General features: G+C 40.3%; 1 protein-coding gene across 2 annotated transcripts; it reads right to left on the reverse strand.

The window, feature by feature from the left end:
* Positions 1 to 1838: 1838 nt before the first annotated feature.
* Positions 1839 to 12665, reverse strand: LOC307251663 (myosin heavy chain, fast skeletal muscle-like; the record flags this gene model as incomplete). Of its 2 annotated transcripts, none has more annotated exons than XM_080029047.1 (39): positions 1839 to 1859; positions 1969 to 2100; positions 2222 to 2317; positions 2409 to 2513; positions 2600 to 2770; positions 2864 to 2989; positions 3079 to 3282; positions 3362 to 3670; positions 3869 to 3993; positions 4255 to 4420; positions 4546 to 4729; positions 4864 to 5060; positions 5145 to 5263; positions 5345 to 5471; positions 5576 to 5965; positions 6912 to 7002; positions 7087 to 7232; positions 7311 to 7487; positions 7566 to 7808; positions 7892 to 8147; positions 8229 to 8365; positions 8485 to 8608; positions 8692 to 8809; positions 8940 to 9027; positions 9133 to 9203; positions 9328 to 9628; positions 9728 to 9898; positions 9997 to 10146; positions 10422 to 10540; positions 10683 to 10821; positions 10943 to 11046; positions 11139 to 11237; positions 11319 to 11382; positions 11466 to 11558; positions 11676 to 11775; positions 11856 to 11883; positions 11979 to 12135; positions 12240 to 12380; positions 12459 to 12665. In XM_080029047.1, 39 exons carry the CDS (start codon positions 12663 to 12665, stop codon positions 1839 to 1841), a joined length of 5796 nt encoding a protein of 1931 aa, XP_079885173.1. The 2 variants fall into 2 exon arrangements, with proteins under 2 accessions (XP_079885173.1, XP_079885172.1); XM_080029046.1 differs by having other exon boundaries at positions 12240 to 12383.
* Positions 12666 to 12938: the final 273 nt, after the last annotated feature.

Genomic DNA, 12938 nt, shown 5'->3' on the forward strand with positions numbered 1-12938 from the left:
TACAGCAGAGACACAGGAATGTACATCTTTGCATTCGAAAATTTAGCAGCCACTGTGTGTTGGTCCATGTTTCATTAATCAGGTGCCACCAATCTTGGGAGCGTGGATTGACCCAGATTCTCCTGTAGTGAATGGAAAAAGATACATTGTCATATTGTAGAAATGTGAAAGTACCTGAGTTAGCTGGCCTCTATATGCTACACACATTGTCAGAAAGAGAGGAACATGCAGAAACAACAACAGACAAATCTGAAGACTTTTGCAATTGACCTTTTCATTATCAGGGCTAGTCAATTGGGAGTTTTTGGTTTTATTTTTGAAATGGGTGTAAATAAGCCAAGCCACAAGGGGGCAGTAGAATCATGGCCACAGGTCAAATAACCATAATCATTGAAAAATAGAGTGTGTTTGGAACTTGGGATAAACAATAGTTCTTACCGCAAAGTATACAAAAACACAAGTAATTTTTATTGCATGCCTGGACTGGTGGTTTTTGAACGTTTTAAGATAAAAGGAAATTATAAGCTAAAATCAACAGCAGCAGCAGCAGAACAAAAGAAGTGAACAGCAAAAAAGGTAGGCTATGCTATCCAAACACCACCATGGCTCTTGGTATTAGGTCAATAATGTGCAAACCGTAAAAATATTAGGTAAATAGATTAAATGGTGTCTAATTTGTGATAGCAGTAGGCCTACATTGCAGTCGCAGATGCAGTAGGCTCATAGCACTATTATTTTCTGATGTAAAAATATGTTGACGGGTTGAATCATCTCTCTCTCTCTCTCTCTCTCTCTATATATATATATATATATATATATATATATATATATATATATATTCAAATTCAAAAAGGGCTTTATTGGCATGAAAGTTTAAAAAAACAATATCGCCAAAGCAAAGCATCAAATATATTTCAATAAATCCAAATATTCAAACAATACACAATATGAACGATATATTAGCCTATATATATCTCTCTCTCTCAAATAGTTTACCTTATTCGTCTTCTTTGGAGTGCCACAGCCAGCATGTCATGATCGGCACACATCATAGCATGTCTTCTCCGCCGGAACCGTCTTACAGCGCGTCTCCGTCTTTGAAAAGTCTGTATGTTGTGAAGTAGTCGCCTTCTAAATAGATGTTCCTGAAGCTCAATGCTCTGCTGTTGGCAAATCAGTAGGCCTATAAAGACGAACACTATTGCCGTACGGAAGATATCCATAATTGTTTTTGCATGCAGTTTTCACGTCATTCTTTCTGCGTTTATACGCCCCAGAATTTCTGCTCAATGAATGGATGACTTGGCAAACATGTGCTTTTGTTTACAAATTCTAGTTCTATTGGAAGAAGGGCCGTGTGAAACTGAACCGCACCAAACAAAAGGATCAACATAGTACTTGGACCGGACCAAAGGAAGTGAACTAGCGGACTTTCCCTGTGTGAATACACCCTAAGTGTCTTCACCAAGCTTTCCAGCGTTCTGAATTTATTCCCTTTTGCCTGCTCCCACTGGTAATGTTAGCTACGCTACCTGGTTCGACATCCACTTCATTAAATCTGTTTTTGAATCTGAACTGTTTCCTGTGTCTTGCAATTGGGTTCTTGTCTGTCTTGCGCTTTATAAAGCCTCATAAATAACATCTTATGAATATGCTTATAATACTTTATAGAAAGGACCTTTATATAAATTGTTACAAAACTAACATTTGCTTATTTTTGAGGACACAATAAGATCAAAATGACACAAATAGCAATTTAAGATCAAATGCTTTTATTGCGTTATCATTCATTTCACATCATATTATATGATCAGAAACAACCCATTAGCTGGAATGGTTTACTCAGCCGCCTCCTTTCCCTAAAACACACACAAATAACAAAGGGTTTGATTAGGTAACAAAATACATGTTGAGTACTTTTTAATTTAAAATGTATTTTTCTGTGCCAAAACGCAGTTGTATATTTACCTTGCCAGAGTCACGGCTCTTTGCTCTCATTTTGTTGACCTGTGATTCTGCAATGTCAGCGCGCTCCTCAGCCTCCTCTAGCTCATTCTGAACCTTCCTGCACTTGGAGAGATGAACATTGGCCTGCTCCTCCTGGAGTAAGATAGAAATGGACGTTTTTGATTATCCAAAAGATCCAAGGTCTTCTATGTGTATGTTAAATCTGACACAACATCAAGTTTTTAGTGTTAAAAATGTATATGTTGTCCCTTACCGCCTCCTCAGAATGCCTCTTGTAGGCCTTAACCTTAAGCTGCAACTTGTCAACCAGATCCTGCAGCCTGGCAACGTTTTTCTTGTCCTCTTCAGTCTGTTATACAAATACAATTTGCATGGTGAAATGTTCTCAATGATATACATGTAGTAGATGTTTACATGTTTAAATCTTAATGTGGTTGTACCTGGTAGGTAAGCTCCTTCACCCTCCTCTCATATTTGCGGACACCCTTAATAGCATCTCCTCCACGTCTCTGCTCAGCCTCAATCTCGGCCTCCAGCTCACGCACCTATAGAACACAATAAAGACATAAGGTATCGAAACTTTTTCAAAGTCTTGCTTCAGCTGTACAAACTCTTATCATTAATTTCTTACCCTAGACTCAAGTTTCTGAAGCTGCTTCTTGCCACCCTTCATGGCCAGGTTCTCAGCCTCATCCAAGCGGTGCTGCAGGTCCTTAACACCGACCTCCAGGTTCTTCTTCATCCTTTCCAAGTGAGAACTAGTATCTTGCTCCTTCTTCAGCTCCTCAGCCATCATAGCAGCCTAGAGGAAATAATGTTAATGAAAAATGTCTGGAAAAAGCACCTCTCTTTCTTTTTGAAACTAAAATTAAGAACATGTGAAATGTAAACCTACATCAGTGATAGCCTTCTTTGCCTTCTCCTCTGCATTCCTTGCTTCCTGAACTGTATCATCCACTTCACCCTGGATCTGGACCAGGTCAGTCTCAAGCTTCTTCTTGGAGTTAAGAAGACTTGTGTTCTAAAAGATCAGAAATAAGTTAAGTTATCACTTGTCTGACAAATATTTAGATTTGTAAATTAGTGGAGAAATGTTGAAAAAGTGTTCACCTGGGAGTGCAGAAGTCCAACACGCTCACTTGCGTCCACCAGCTCCTGCTCAGCGATTTTGCGGCTTCTCTCTGTCTGTTCCAGAGCAGCTCTAAGTTCCTCGATCTCAGCTACCATGAGACCATTCCTACGATCCACCATAGCAGCTTGTTCTTTGAGATCCTCCTGTGCTCTGACAGCATCATCAAGGTGCAGTTGTGCATCCTAGTGAAAACATATCAAAATGAATGCCAACATTTAGTTATACTGACCACTGTGTAACAACACCTGTGTCTTACAATACCTTCAGCTGTGCCTGGACATTCCTAAGCTGCTTCTGGGACTCAGCAGCCTGGCGGTTGGCGTGGCTAAGCTGAATCTCCATCTCATTCAGGTCTCCCTCCATCTTCTTTTTGATCCTCAGGGCATCGTTCCTGCTTCTGACCTCAGAATCCAATGTGCTCTGCATTGAGTCAATCACCCTCTGGCTATTCCTCTTGATCTGCTCCATCTCCTCATCTTTTTCTGCCAGCTTCCTGTCTACCTCACCCTTAATCTGGTTGAGCTCAAGCTGGACACGCAGGATCTTAGACTCTTCGTGTTCCAGAGTTCCCTAATGACAAGAAAGAAAGAAAGAAAGAAAGAAAGAAAGAAAGAAAGAAAGAAAGAAAGAAAGAAAGAAAGAAAGAAAGAAAGAAAGAAAGAAAGAAAGAAAGAAAAGAGTCAGGTCGGCTGCACAGCGTTCATATTATGTTTGTCAATGATGGATTTATAATCGAATTATTTTTTTAGGGTCTCCTCTTAAATGTACCTCAGCCTCTTCAAGAGCTGTCTGGATTTCAGACTTCTCGGTCTCCACTTGCTTTTTGGATTTCTCCAGCTCATGGATGCTCTTGCCAGTCTCACCAATCTGTTCAGTCAGATCTGAGATCTCCTCTGTAGAAAGATACATGTGTTTTATGTTGTTAAGCCTTTATATGTGAAATATGGATGATTTGTTCTAAAACATCCATTAAGTTAAGTTAAGTTACTTTTATTAGTCAATGGTTACATTGAAATGTGTCTTTTCGCATATCCCAGCCTGTCCGGTGCCAGGGATCGAACCAGCAAACTCATGGTTACTGGTCGGCCACCTTTCCTCTAGGCCATCCTACCACCACCATGTGTTGAATAGAATATAATGTCGCAAAAACTTACGCTGTAGGTTCTTGTTTTCCCGCTTCATTGTCTCCAGCTGATCCAGAGATTCTTCGTAGGAGTTCTTCATTTTGAAGAGCTCAGTGCCAACAGAACGAGCCTCCTTCTGAGTTCCCTCAAGCTCTGCCTGACCCTCCTCAAACTTCTGTTTCCACTCTGCCAAGACCTGAAAACACCATTGATACAGATCAGTTGGTCATTTAGTAAATGGTAATATAAAAAACATATATAAATATGTACATATTATTATATTGTTGCTATGGCTGGGACAAACAAAGTGAGTGTTTGTACCTTGTCAAAGTTCCTCTGCTTCTTGTCCAGGTTGGCAGCCAGAGCATTAGCCCTCTCCACATCAATCATGAGGTCCTCCACCTCACTTTGGAGCCTCTGTTTGGTTTTCTCCAGAGAAGCACATTTGGAATTGGTTGCCTCAATCTGCTCCTCAGCCTCCTGAAGGCGCTGGGCAAGCTTTTTCCTGTTTGAAAAGTTGCATTTGATCTCTTTGTGAAAAACTAGTACATGAATGAACTACAAATAATTACATATTTTTTAGATACAAGATTAACATTACAATCGGTCACGTCATTTAATGGTTTGAATTGTACTCACTTGGACTCCTCAAGCTCCTCAGTGCGCTGGATAGCATCAGTTTCATACTTAGTTCTCCACTGAGCCACCTCACTGTTGGCCTTTGACATCCCACGCTGCAGCTCAGCTTTGGCCTCCTGCTCCTCCTCAAACTGCTCTCTCAGCAGGTCACAGTCATGGCGGGCTGATTGCATTCCATGGGCAAGAGCATTCTTGGCCTGGTGTAAGAAATCATTTTCAGTTTGCAAAGTTTCTAAATAGCACACATGCATTTGATTTGTACACAACTAGCTTTTTCTTACCTTAACCTCCTCTTCAATCTGTCTCTTCAGCTCTTCAATCTGCTGTGTGAAGGCCTGTTTGGCTCTGGTCAGCTGGGACACAAGAGCTTCTTTCTCTTCAATTTGACGGCTGAACTCCCCTATTGTGAAAAAATGTCATGATACATTATTTTGTGTTATTTTGCTCAAATATACACTTCATCGACTGATTACTTATATACCATTTTCTGTCAGGAGACGTGCTTTCTGTCCACCAATGTCATTCATTTGACGAACATTTTCATCATTCTTGGTCTTCAGTTCGCTAAGTTGGTCCTCAAGAGTACGGCACATCTTTTCAAGATTTCCCTAATGAGGAAAACAGAGATCAGATCATGAAGTAATTTTTATAGAATTACCTTATTTTGCTTTTCTACTTTTTTTTTTTTTTTAAACATTAATGTGATTTGTACCTTTGCTTTTGCAACAGCCTCCATGTTGCTGGAGAGGTCATCAATCTCCATCTTGTATTCACTCTTTTCCTTCTCAAGCTTCTGCTTGACACGCTGGAGGTTGTCGATCTGTTCTCCCAGCTCGGCAACGCTGTCAGCCTGCTTCTTGCGAAGAGCTGCAGCAGTAGCTTCATGCTGCAGAGTGGACTCCTCAAGGTCACGACGGAGCTTCTGGAATTCAGCTTCACGCTTCTTGTTCATCTCAATCTGAGCAGCAGTGGCACCGCCGGCCTCCTCAAGCCTCTCACTGATCTCTTCAAGTTCCCTGGAGAGATCAGCTCTCTGCTTCTCAACCTTGGCACGAGCAGCACGCTCAGCCTCAATCTCTTCCTCCAGTTCCTCAATACGGGCCTGTTGAATGTAGGTGAGTTGCCTTTCAGTGAACTTTCGCTTCATAAACACAAAATAGATGAGGGGCCTATCCGAAAACTCTTTTTTGCATAGGAAATTTCCTTTCCTATCGAGATGACCCGGAAGTGCTCGGCAGATAGGTGAATCCGAATAACCAAAATGCATAGGAAAGGAGCCTCGATTCATCCTTTAACCCTCCTTTAGCATAGGTTACTCCTGACCAACCTTTGCTAAAGGAACGTAGATAGTGGTATCCCATAATCCTTTACGGCGTCAAGATTTAAAGCAACAGGCCACCGCCGGAGTTTACCGACTCTACACGAATACAAACGAGAGGTAAAACAGAAGAGAGGAGAGGAGAAGAGAAGAGAGGAAGATTTAACTCGGCTAAAACAAAATACCCCCCTCCCCTCTCCCCCATTAAGATAATAAAGAACTCATAAAAGACCAACATCATAATAGTTATTTTCGTAGCACATAATTTACACCATAAGAAAAGAAAATACCAACTTCACATTTAATGAAGTTACTGGGGGCAGTTCATTTCAACATCAACATAAGTGTAGCCTCTTTTTATTCCACATGTGAATTGGGATATGGGAGTGATTCTCACTCTGTTGGCGACAACCTGATTAAAATCAATATGAAAAGAATGCATGGATCAAACGAGCGCTTGTTGTAGTCCATTTTCGGAGAATAGTGTAGTTTCATGCTAGACTCACGTCAGCAATACTCGCCGTCGCGCAATGACGTCGGTTAGGAAAAGTGGAGTCGAATTCATTTGAAACAGCGCTGTCCTTTCCTATGTTCGATAGGAAGCACCTTTCATCTCTCCTTAACCCCGATGACGTTTAGGGGTTAAGGCATAGGAAAGGAGGCTTATAGGTTAGGAGATTGGACTTTTCGGATAGGCCCGAGGTATGTTTTATGTAAGACAATATGTCACCTGAAGCTCCTTGATCTTCTTCTGAAGCTGAGCACCCATTGACTGCTCATCCTCAATCTTGCTAAGGTACTGACTGATTTCAAAGTCCTTCCTGTGAGATTAATAGATAGAGTTCAAGCAGTGGAACACCTCATTCAAAATACAGGTATTTGTTAAAATTCACAAAGAAACTTACTTTTTAATTTTCTCATCAGACTGCTGCTTGTCATTCTCAAGATCCATGATGCTTTCCTGGGCCAGTTTCAGGTCCCCCTCAAGCTTCCTCTTGGATCTCTCAAGGTCCATACGCAGCTTCTTCTCTTGCTCCAGAGAACCCTCAAGCTGAACATTCATATAAGTTATAAGTTATGCTCATGAAGAATTTTGCTTTGCCACTCGAAAGTGAATTTGTAAACTTACATCATCCACTTGCTGTTCAAGCTTGGTCTTTGCTTTGGTCAGAGTGTTGACTTTGTCTTCCTCTGCCTGAAGGTCATCAAGAGTCTGCTGATGAGCCTCCTGAAGGGCTTTCTTTTCTTTAGTCAGCTTAGCCAGGCTCTCATCCTGAGAGGCCATCTCCTCGGTCAGGTTCTTCACCTATGTTTTTCAGAAAGATGTTAAATAGTAATACTCTAATGTTACTTGACCTGCAATATAATATTCATATTTTCAAACCTTGTTCTCAGTGGCATGTTTCTCCTTTTCCACTTTAGCCAAGGTAAGCTCCAGGTCATCAATATCTTTCTTGAGCTCAGAGCATTCATCCTCCAGCTTTCTCTTCTTGGCAGTGAGCTCTGCATTGATTTCTTCTTCGTCCTCCAGTCTCTCGGTTGTCTCTTTGAGTTTGGCCTCCAACTGAATCTTACTCTTGATAAGTCCTTCACATCTCTCCTCGGCATCTGACAGATTCTCTCCTTCCTAATTCATTTCATGAAAATAGAGGTTAACAATCAATTCTGAAAAACTTAAAAAGGTAAAACAGTCAGTTGATGTCTACTTACAGATGCTACTTGCAGCGACAAATCATTCTTTTCCTGCAAGAGGGACACCAGCTTCTCCTCCAGTTCCTTCTTCTTGGCTAAAGCAGCAGCCAGGTCTGTTGTCATTTTTTCATAGTTTTCCTTCATGCTAGCAAGCTCCTTTTCAGTTTCAGCAGACTGCAGCAGAGGCTTGATCTTGTAGTACACCTTCATCCATGGCCAGTGTTTCACATTCATGAATGAGCGGATGTTGTACTGGATTGTAAAGACAGCTTCCCTGTGGAGAAGAAGTTGCTGTTATGGAAGTGTTGTTTGTAATTTCCGTACCTTTATTCAGAATTGATTGTTTTTAACATGCCTCCTCTCCATCATCTTCACAAATTCTGTTCTCATGAGATAACCACGAGCCAGAGCCTGAGTCATTCCGACCAGAGATGATAGCTTTTCATCTCTCATCTCCTCAAGGAGACCCAGTAGTCCGGCCTTGAAGAACACCTGAATGATGAAATACAATTGAATTAATACAGGATGAAGTACATAGTGAATACCCTCTGAAACAAACAAATTCCATACCAACTCACGTAAGTAACAAATACGTAAAGCAAGGTTCTTACCTTGGTGTGTCCGAATTTGTACTCATCATGAGGAACATCAATAGACCCAAGCAGCTTCTCTGAAGCCTTCTTGTTGTCAATGAACTGGCCCTCAGGGATGACACTGGCATTCAGCACCTTATACCTTTTTAATGAGAGTAAATGGTCAGTGAGAGAATTTTCTTTTAATACTCTACATCAAACTTCTGTTAAAATAGACACTGTTACCTCTGCTTAAAGTCAGCATAGAGGATTCTGCTTGGGAAACCTTTTGTGCAGATTCTGATACCCTCCAGCACACCATTACACCTGAGCTGGTGGATAACCAGGAAGTTCTCCATCAATCCTATACAAATGACATTTCTTAATTACATATTTGAAATAATTAGTAAGTCTCCTTGTTGGAGCAGCACACAGTAAAATAAAACATATCAACAACACTAACACATCTGTAATACATTACGTTCTCTATGTACCTGGAGTCTTTGACTCATTGGGAATCAGGCAGCGCACAAAGTGAGGATGGGTTGCCCTCAAATTAGTCATCAGCTTGCCCAAGTTCTCCTGTAGATCCAAAATGGTAACTTGTGTCAAAAAGTGCAACAATTGTGAGTTTTGGTATAAACTGAGATATGATTTGATACTATAATGTACAGTGTTGAACATTACCCTAAACTGCGAAGACACAGTCTGCATGGAACCACCCTTCTTCTTGCCTCCCTTCTTTGCACCGCCAGTCTCTGTTGACGATTTTAAGTAGACATGTATTGTTAGAACAATAAATACAATTTACAGAAACACATGCTGCTCTTATAAACATATACAGTGAAAGTATGTTTTAGTTTGCTAAAGTCAATATCATACCCTCAACAACAGGAGGATACAGACTGGCCAGCAGTTTAACTGGGGACTTCTGGTACAGCTGGATAACGGAATCGTTCAGTGGATCCTTGTTCTTGTCCAGCCAGCCAGCGATATTGTAGTCCACGGTACCAGCATAGTGCACCAGGGAGAAGTGGGCCTCAGCCTTGCCCTTTTTTGGCTTTGGTTTCTCAAATGCTATGTTCTTTCCAAGATGCTGGTCATACAGCTTGTTCTTGAAGGATGTATCTGAGGCCTTGGGGAACATGCACTCCTCTTCAAGGATGGAGAAGATGCCCATGGGCTTGAAAAAAGCAGGAAGAGGTATGTCATTAAATGCTATATGTTGCCTAATTTAGACCAACAGAACAAATACATTTAATTAAAAAAATGGAATCATTACCTTTTCAATCAGCTCAATACAGGCAGCTAAGTCCATGCCAAAGTCAATGAAATCCCAGATAATACCCTCCTTCTTGTACTCCTCTTGCTCCAGTACAAACATGGTGTGGTTGAAGAACTGTTGCAGTTTCTCATTGGTGAAGTTGATGCACAGCTGCTCCATGGTGTTGAACTGTGAGGGGACAAATAATCAATATAATATCTTCCACACCACAATAATTATTCTGAAATCAAAGGTTTAAGCTGCTGATTTTTTTAAATTAATCTTACATCAAAGATTTCAAAGCCAGCAATATCCAGCACACCAATGTAGTACTGTCTTGCTTGTTTAGTGTCCAGCTGCTGGTTGATACGAATGACCATCCACAAGAACATCTTCTCATAGATAGACTTGGCCAGGGCAGGCACTGAGTTCATCACCTGAAGAAAAAACAAAGAAAAAAAATTATTTGATTCAGTCAGCTATTTTGTAAAATTATGGATTGCTGGTATTTTTGAACTACTTCCAGTGAGATAAGACGAAAGAATCAAGGAAAATACTTTCATACTTTACTCAATGTTATTTGTTAAACAAATATAAAAGTAGAGCTAATTCACAGACGGCATCTGATGTTACTAAACAAAGAGGGATTACACATCTCAGTTTTCTTTTACTTAAAGTTAAAATGTTTTTTTAAACAGTATATCTTGAATACCTGAGGTACAGTCTGTCCCTTGGTGACAAACTCATTTCCGACCTTCACTCTGGGGAAGCAATAAGCCTTCAGCATGTCAGCGGAGTTCAGACCCAGCAAGTAAGCAACCTTGTCAGCATCTGAAAATATTTCAGAGATTTTCAGTAAATACAGTATGTGACAGTGATTGTCCATCATGACAGATACCTTAGTGACTAGGACATGTAATAGGCCTACTGTTGTTTCTAAGCTATGCATTTTGAGCTAACATGAAATTCTCACCCTCTGTGCCATCAGGCTCAGCCTGCTCCTCACGTTGCTTCTGCTTGAACTTCATGTTACCATGGTGAAGAATAGCACCAGTCATCTTGTAGATGCTGTTCTTCTCTTCATGAGTGAAGCCCAGGATATCAATAGCATTCTATTTTCAAAGGAGTTGTCCACACAATAATCAATTTAGAAACTTATTTTAAAAGAGCAGTTCTGATGTTGCATTTACTGCTCATAATAAATGCCAATATTTTGAATTGAAGTTCACTCACATCAGTGGCATCCAGCTCTTCTTTGTCATCAATGCTCTTCACGGTGATTTGACCCATGCTACACATGGGGAAGTCGTAGGGGTTGGTTGTGAGGAGGGACATTTCTGAAGATCAAAGAATTGTGAAAAATTCAATGCATTGTCATGTATACAAATGAAATAAGAAAAAAACATTGTGCATATACTCAATCTTTTACCAACTATCTCAGGTTTGTGGCCGGTCATCAACTGGAAGAAGATGTGATAGCCTCTTTCATCAGCAAGCTGGTATGTCACTCTAGACTTCTCCAGCAGATCTACAAACATTGTTCATTCGTCACAGCCTGCCCAACTCACAGTTAAAGACATTCGTATGCTCTCTGAGGATTGTTACTTACATGTCTCAATATCAGCACTAGCCAGTTTGCCAGTTTTGCCGAAATGGATTCTGATGAATTTACCCTGTTTGGAACATAGGAATATTTAATGTCACGGCACATTTGGAATTTCTATAGTATATGTTATAAAAATCCCTCCGTACTTACAAAACGAGAAGAGTTGTCATTCCTCACAGTTTTGGCATTACCATAGGACTCCAGCAGGGGATTGGCTGCAATAATCTGATCCTCCAGTGACCCCTGTAATTTAAATAGAGAATTGATACCAGAAAATTACTATTATTATAATTATTTTCCATTGAAAGATATTTCGTTCAAATAAGGCTGAATTATACTCATAAAATAACATAATCACACCTTTGACTCGTCCCTCTTCTGTCCGCCTGCTACTGAGATTGTTGCAAAGTACTGGATGACACGCTTGGTGTTCACAGTCTTTCCAGCACCAGATTCTCCACTGGGGATAGACATAGACTTATAAGAATTTCTTCAAAGTATTTGATCATTGTAAACAAAGTCAACAAATGTGAAACTTACGTGATCAAGACAGACTGGTTCTCCCTATCTGTTAGAAATAAAAACAATGGAATTTACTATGTTTTTCTTGCAAGTGAAACCTGATAAAATGGTAATTTGTATATTAGAGTTGTTATAACTTACCAGCACTCATGAACTGATAAGCATTGTCAGAGACAGAGAAGATGTGGGGTGGAGCCTCCACACGCTTCTTGCCTCTATAGGCATTTACAACCTCACTATCGTACACTGGGAGCCATTTGTAGGGGTTCACAGTGGCACAGAACAGCCCAGAGTAGGTCTGAAAGTAACCATAGAGATTCAACAGTTAACTTAAAGATTCACACAAGTACAAGTGTAGCCATTTTCAGCATTTCTCTTTTCTCATTAGGCAGATTGTCTTACGTAGATCATCCATGCTGCATAACGCTCTTTGAGGTTATACAGCACAGAGGCTTCATTGAGATGGGTCATCATGGCCATGTCCTCAATTTTGTCGTACTTGGGAGGGTTCATTGGAAAGACCTGTTCTTCTTTAACTTCCACCTCCTGCAACAAGACATTTGTCACGATGAGAACTGATCATAAAACATTCCTAGATTACTTTTACTTTATGATACTAACCTCCTGAGTGGTCAAGACTTTGACAGTGACTTTGCCACCATCCCTCTTGATTATTTGTCCTTTCAAGAACAACTCCACCTTATCTTCCACATAGCAGGCAGTCTTGGCGTCAAAAGGCGAGGTTTGAGCCTCAAGTCTCTCCCTCTCTGGCTTACGGAGGTAAATGGCAGCTTTGCCGTAAGCCTCCATCTCAGCGTCAGTACTCATGGTTGCTTGTTACTTCTGTAAGGTAATTGCAAATTTGAGTATTCTTATTCATCTTTTTTTAAACTAATAACTTCAAGTCACATGATACTAAAATAACTAAGTTAAACTGAATAATAGACATAAACAAACAAATCTATCCATCTATCTATCTATCTATCTATCTATCTATCTATCTATCTATCTATCTATCTATCTATCTATCTATCTATCTATCTATCTATCTATCTATCTATCTATCTATCTATCTATCTATCTATCTATCTATCTATCTAT

Source organism: Ammodytes marinus (assembly GCF_949987685.1).
Source record: "Ammodytes marinus genome assembly, chromosome: 6".
Classification (NCBI taxonomy): domain Eukaryota; kingdom Metazoa; phylum Chordata; class Actinopteri; order Uranoscopiformes; family Ammodytidae; genus Ammodytes; species Ammodytes marinus.